This window comes from Chrysochloris asiatica, unplaced genomic scaffold, assembly GCF_000296735.1.
Source record: "Chrysochloris asiatica unplaced genomic scaffold, ChrAsi1.0 scaffold00314, whole genome shotgun sequence".
In the NCBI taxonomy this organism is placed as follows: Eukaryota; Metazoa; Chordata; class Mammalia; order Afrosoricida; family Chrysochloridae; genus Chrysochloris; species Chrysochloris asiatica.
The window spans coordinates 550531-557122 of NW_006408832.1; the positions used below are offsets into that span (position 1 = coordinate 550531).

General features: G+C 54.8%; 1 protein-coding gene across 1 annotated transcript; it reads right to left on the reverse strand.

Moving 5' to 3' along the window:
* Window positions 1–2032: 2032 nt before the first annotated feature.
* LOC102835299 (galactose-3-O-sulfotransferase 2-like) lies at window positions 2033–5631 on the reverse strand. Its single transcript, XM_006875228.1, has 5 exons — window positions 5602–5631; window positions 5285–5393; window positions 4527–4653; window positions 3325–4126; window positions 2033–2926 (listed from the first exon to the last, which is right to left on the reverse strand). The coding sequence occupies exons 1-5, from the start codon at window positions 5629–5631 to the stop codon at window positions 2033–2035; spliced, it is 1962 nt and encodes a 653-aa protein (XP_006875290.1).
* Between the last annotated feature and the right edge of the window lie 961 nt (window positions 5632–6592).

Sequence of the window (6592 nt, forward strand, 5' to 3'; positions counted from 1 at the left end):
GGATTATTAAGTAGTTTCTTGTCATTGTTGGGTGCCGTCAAGTCTGTTCCAACTCATAGTGATCCTGTACAGAGTTTCTGAGAGTAACTGGTGGGTTTGAACTGCTGACCTTGAGGTTAGCAGTCCAGTGCTCATCCTACAATGCCACACCAGGGTTCTTAAGCAGCTTGGAGAAAATGAAAAGCTACCTACAAAGTAGAACCAAAAAGACTTAGCTGAGATTGCTCAGTTACTTTAAAGAGGTCTTGTGCGGCAGACTTGCCTATTGTAATATATCGTTTGATTTCTTGACTGCTGCTTCCATGAGTGCTGATGGTAGATCCAAGCAAAATGAAGCACTTGACAACCTCAATCTTTTCTCCATTAGTCATGACGTTATTTAGTCAAGCAATGGTGAGGATTTTTGTATTTTTTGTGTTGAGGTACAACCCAGACTGAAGGCTGTGGTCCTTGATCTTCATCAGTAAGTGTTTTAAGTCCTCTTTTCTTTCAGCAAGGAAGGTGGTATTATCTGCATATGCAAAGATGTCAGTTTGGGAACTAAAGTGCATCTGAGCCAAGCCTCATACGCATGTGAAAGTTGGACAATGAATAAAGAAGACCATAGAAGAACTGATGCATTTGAGCTCTGGTGTTGGAGGAGAATATTAAAAGTACCACGGACTGCCAGAAGAACAAACAAATCTATGTTGGAAGAAGTGCAGTCAGAATGTGCCTTAGAAGCCAAGGTGGCCAGACTTTGTCATTCATACTATGGACATATTATCAGGAGGGGCCAGTCCTTGGAGAAAGACATTATGCTTGGTAAAGTATGGCAGATCTGCAAAAAAGAGTGAGACCCCCAACAAGATGGATTGGCACAGTGGCAGCAGCAATGAGTTCAGACATACAGCACTTGTGAGGGTGGTGTAGAACCAGGTGATGTTTCCTTCTGTTGTACATAGGGTCGCTATGGGTTGTAGATGATTCGATGACACCTAACAGCAACAGGCTACAAAGTAATCCTCAATGTTTGTTCGTTTTTATTATCAAAATACTACAAAGTGTCACTGAATTGGTTCCAACTCATAGCAACCCTATGTAGAGTTTCTTCATGGAAGCAGAATGTCTCATAAAGTCTCATCAAATTAGAAATGAAAAATAGAAACACCAAGACAAAAAACAAGCAGATATATATATGGACACTGAATAACACCCTGCTTGAAAATCAATAGGCAATAGAAGAAATAAAAATTAAATAAGAAATTCCTTGAATCAAATGAGAATGAAAACATAAGATCTTTGGGACACATCAAAAACTGTGTTCAGAGGATCATTCACAGTAATAAACACACACGTAAAAAGAACCCAAACTAGCACCTTAATCCAACATCTGCAACAATTAGAAAAAGAACAGCAAAAAGCCCACAGATAACAGAAGAAAGGAAATTATATTCGAGCAGAAATAAATGAAACAGAAACCAGGAAAAAAACAACAGTAGAAAGAATCAGAAGAAATAGAAGTTGATTCTTTGAAAGGGCCAATAAAGTTAGCAAACCACTGGCAAATATAACAAAGGAAAGAAGGACAAATGGACAGGGGGACTCAGGGAGAAGCCGGAAGAATTCTGTTACATGATTGGGAATGGTAATACCACAAAACAAAAGGTTGTGAATTGTTGAGTGGAAAACCAATTTGCTCATTCAGCTTTCACCCAAATCACAATAAAAAGTTTTGGGAAAACATATTTGTCATCTTGATTTGCCAATTGTGGCTGGTATTGCTTTCAGTTGCACTGATTGAAAATTACATTGCTTAAAAGTATAAATTTTGACAATCAAAAGGCAGCAAGGCAAAAACTTGATCCATGAAGTTATACCATTAGTAAATTATTATTATTAATTTTAGTAAGTAAATGACCACACCTCATATAGAGTTCTTTGCAATTTCTACGTTTATAGTGTTACTCCTGTATGACTTCTGACCCACAAAGTATCTTTAAAGGAAAAGGCTTCCTCTTTTAGTACCTTTAGTGACTCCTACCCCCGCCTTTTAAACAAGGTTCACATCTCCATCTTGCCCTGGGTCTGCACAATGATGCATCTGGCCTGCAGGAGGCTTTAGTGAGGACTGGGGGCACTCCCGCTGCGTCCTAGACAGCCAGCGAGCCTTCTCAGGAAACTGCTGCAGGTAGAGGCGCTGGCCGAACTGCAGCTCAGGGGTGGCCAGGCCGCGACAGGTGTGCTCCGTGGCCGGGTCAAGGCCAGGTTTCAGCTCGTAGCCCAGGATGGGCGCCAGGCCGTGGTCCAGGGGCGCCAGCTGCGGGTCCCTCACGGCGCCCGGCATCGCGCCCTCCCCGTGCGGGAGGCAAATGTGAGCCAGCTGCTCCCGCCTCCGCCAGAGCGCGGCCACCTCCCGCTGCAGGCGCTCAGCTCCCAGGGCGCGCAGCTGAGTCCACAAGGTGCGGTTGAAGTGCTGGTAGAGTGCCCAGTCGAGCGCGTTCCAGGCGCGGGCCTTGCTCTCGGTGCCAGGGTCCAGCGGCTGGCGGGCGTAAGCCGCGCGCCGGTTGACGGGGAAGGCCACCACGTCGTCCAGCTCCCAGCACAGCGCATCCCTCAGCAATACCAGGGACTCCTCCCAGTGCTCCGCGATCAGCACCAGGTGGAAGCGCGCAGCCACCTCCTGGACCATCCGGGCCATGCGCCTGCGCGTGGGCCGCGCGTTGTGGTCGAAGCCCAGGTCGAAGGCCATGAGGTTTCGGCCGTAGTGGCTATCAGGCAGCAGTGGGTTGTAGAAGGTGCGGGTGTGGTCCAGGAAGTGACCCACGCTCCGGGCACGGGAAAAGGGCGACATGGCCTTGTAGTAGGAGAAGGCAGACTCCAGGAGGCGCGCGGGGTCGCGCAGGATGGTGAAGTAGAAGGTATCACTGGGCATGACGCGCTGAACCTGGACAGGGTCATGGGGGGGGTCACGGAGGGCCACGGGGGGTCACTGAGGGCCACGGGGGGTCACAGAGGGCCCCGGGGGGGTCACGAGGTAGGGGGGCTCTGAGCTCAAAACCAGGAACTTCCTTCCCTTCCCTGAGACTAAGGCAGATCCTTAGTCTCAGCTGAGTCCAGTTACAGAGGCCCCCGGGACAGGGGCCCACAGTTGGCCCCCCTTGGACAGGACAGACCACCCTACAGGCCCTTCTGGAGAGGAAGCCCCCAGCCACCTGCCTTCAGCTTTCCAGGGGTTCACGGTTCTCTTACTGGGTTCCCCGAGGTCTTCTGTGCAGGTTGACTGGGGGGGCGGGGGGGGCGGGACAAATGTTAGTGTGCGCACTCCCCAGGTTCAGGGCTCACCTCTGTGGGTTCGAATCGCAGGTGCTGGCACAAGATGTCAAAGCGAGGACCGAGACTGCCAGAGAAACCCTCCACATCTCGGGCTGAGAAGTGGCGTGGGTAGGAGAAATGGGGGGCACGGTTGGCAGGCAGGGCGAAGGTGAGATGGTGCTTCTCCCCGAAGCGGAATAGGATGTTGGCCACAGTACTGCTGGCGCTCTTGTGCACTTTCAGGAAGAATAGGTGAGTCCGTGGCTGACAGCTGGCGGCTCGGGAGTGACCCAGGGGACCAAGTGGACTAGGGGCTGTGAGTGAGACCCCAGGGCCATGGGGGGTCTGAACAGTTTCTGCCCTGGGCTCTTGGGCCTCCTCCAGCTGCCCCCGAGGCTGATTGAGGGGAAGCTGACCCAGGGTCAGGTGTGGACATCCTTTTGACACCGCTGTGCCTGGGACAGGGCTCCATGGGGTTTCAATCAGCCCTGCTCCAGACCCACCTGGGGGGCACAGTCCAGACAACAGCTCCTCCCAGGCTGGGGGCTGGGCCTCCTGATTCCCAACATAGTCCCTGAGGTCAAGGTCCACTGTGAGGTCAGCATGGCCTATCCAGGAGGGTATCTGCCTCAGGTCCTCCATTGCACGGGATGTGGGCCCTTGTGGGGAGGGCCGATGATCTCCGAGGGGTTCTGGGACTCGGTGAGGAGCTTGCACCGGACTGCTCAGAAACCCATTCCCCCAGAGGCCCATAGCCAGGTGGTCAGGGGGCCCATCCTGCTTCCGGTGAGGCTGCTGAGGATTGTGTGTCTGCAAATGGACGAGGAGGCTCCTGTCCCAGTGGGGAGATAACATCCAGAAAGCTAGGTCTGGTCCCCTCACTAGGACCTCCGCAGCCTGAGCTGCCCTGCTGCCCCTCCTGAGTCCCGGGGCTATAGAAACAGACGTGAACCCCAGCAGTGTGTGTTCTGAGGAGCGCCCCCAGGACACAGGAGCAAACTTGGATTGTGGCACTCAAACCAATGAACACAGACGCCCAAAGCTGCACAAAGCAAGGGACAGGGAGGTAGCGCCTCCCAACGCTGGTGTTCATATGCACGGCACCTCCAAGTGATGCACTGAAGTGGGCGTCCCACCTCCCTGGTGCGGGTGGGGTGGGGTGGGGTGGCTGGACCTCAGGTGTCGATGAGGCATCATTGACGCCAAGGTCAGGGACCCTCGGAGGAACTCACCTCACAGGACCTAGGAATGCTCCCAGAGAATAGCTGGAGCCAGCATATGAGAAGGCGCCTCCATCAGCCATCTCAGGACATGGGGCCCTTCTCCGTCCCCCTTCCCGGGACTGATCCGTGGGCCTTTCTGCCACCCCCACAAGGGCACCAGCAGGGGCTGCCCAGCCACCAGTGGCCACCAAGAGATTACAGAAGGGCTCCTACCTCCATGGGAGGACATTGTCCATCAGCTGAAGAACCACGAGGAGGGTGCTGGTCACCAAGAGGAGAAGCCGTGCTCGGCCCAGGGGGCTGCGGAGCCCCAGCCTCACCCTTCAGGAGAGAGTCCAATGGCCAGACCTCAGAACCTCCTGCCCAGAGCTGGGCCCCAACCACCCAGGCCAGACTCCAGAGCCGGGACCGCTGTCCCCACCTTCTGGGATAGAGACAGTGGGAGGGCCCTGGGTTCCCATACTGAGCCCTCCCTGGCACAGGACGCAGCCCACCCTCCTCACCCCCTCCCTGGATGACCGCTCAGAAGGGTCCGTCCACTTGGTAGATTTCCGGTCAGGTCATCTCCTTCCACTCAGCTCAGCAGCATAGCTGTGTGCTCCCTGGACTCCCAGAGGAACAACCAGGGGTCAGCTGTCCCCTCAAGCCTCCTTTCCCTCCCTGGAGATGGGCCCCGGGGAGAAATCCCCAAGATCATGTAGCTGGGATGCAGGAGGCGTCTGCACCTAGGAAGAGGGTCCTGGCCCCGATGAGGTGAAGGGGCTCACCCTTCATGGTAACACTGAAGGGAAGGCAGGGGATGAGGACTTCCACCCAGCCCACCTCTGCTGTGAGGGTGCTCTGGGTGGGCTGGGGGGCATAGTCTCTTGTGCTGTTCTGTGAGGACAGGAAGCCATGTGTGGGAACACCCAAGAGGGTCTGCAGTCAGGGAAACAGGGACCCAAACTGCCCCACAGAGGCCACCCCGACACTGCCGGTGGCCCTCTGTCATGCTGGGACTGTTTAGCGACTGCTCAGTGGACTCTCCTCCCCCGTCCTGCCTGGGCACCCCTCCCCCATGTCCCTGTCCTTCCTTCCTGCTCACCCCATCCCTGAAGCCAACTCCAACAATCATGGCGGCCCCTCCCAGTGACCCATGCCCCAGAACCCACATCCAGATGCCTCTTTGACATCCCCAGCTGAGCTCAGGGCACCTATGTGCCCCAGTGTCTCCTCGGATGCCGGCACCTCAGTGCCTACTTCAGACCCTGATGACCTGGAGTTGGTCATCTCCTCTCTCACCCTCATGTCTTGTTGTCTCCTGTCCAGCCCCATGTCAAGTCAGAGTACAGGTCCGACCACGTGACACTTCCCATTCTAGCATCAGCCTCTCTGGAGGTTGTTCCTCCCACACCTGCTCCCACATCGGTGCCTTAAAGGGCCCTTGGAGTTCTGTGATCTAGCCAAAGGAGCGAATCCCGAATGGCGAAACCATGGAAGAGGGAGAAAACTTTGGAGGGCAAATGCTTTCAAGACCTGGCTGGCCTCCAGGAGAGCTAATAAAAGTGCTGGGAGAAGAGCCAATGCCTGCCCACGGGGCCTTCTGCTCCTGCCCAAAACCATCAGCCCCTGCTTTGAAGTGGAAAAGCAAGTGCTCAGCTGACCTGGACACCTGTTGACACATGGACGTGTGTCCATTAGGGTCACCACCCTGGGAGACACCTGCCAACCCAGGTGGCTTTCCTGATAGCAGTGACTTTGATGTAAAGACCTGCTGCCCATGGGCCACTTGTGGGGCTCGATGTCCTCCCGGGACACTGATGGTCCCCGAGACTCAACTCCTTCAGCCCTCTCTGCACAGAGCTGGGGTCCCTGAGGCCTTGGGGACCATTGGGTGGGAAAGAAGGTATGCCTAGAGTCTCCTGCTCCCTGTAGTGGGCTGTGGGGTAGGAGGCCCTGCTCAGAGCCCGCTGGGGGCGGTGCACCAGGGCATTTGGTCTGTATTAGCTGAGAGGCAGAAGGCTCTGCTGGGGGACAGTGATTCTAGGCCTGGACACAGGGTGGGGGCAGAGTTCCGGGGCTTGGGGAGGAGCTGG

Coding starts and splice junctions, on each gene's coding strand:
- LOC102835299 (XM_006875228.1), bottom strand. CDS start 5,631: ATGATTGTTGGAGTTGGCTTCAGGGATGGG. Junction 5,394..5,601: donor GAGTTGGCTTCAGGGATGGG/GTGAGCAGGAAG, acceptor CTGTCCTCACAG/AACAGCACAAGAGACTATGC. Junction 4,127..4,526: donor GCATTCCTAGGTCCTGTGAG/GTGAGTTCCTCC, acceptor CCACTGGGACAG/GAGCCTCCTCGTCCATTTGC.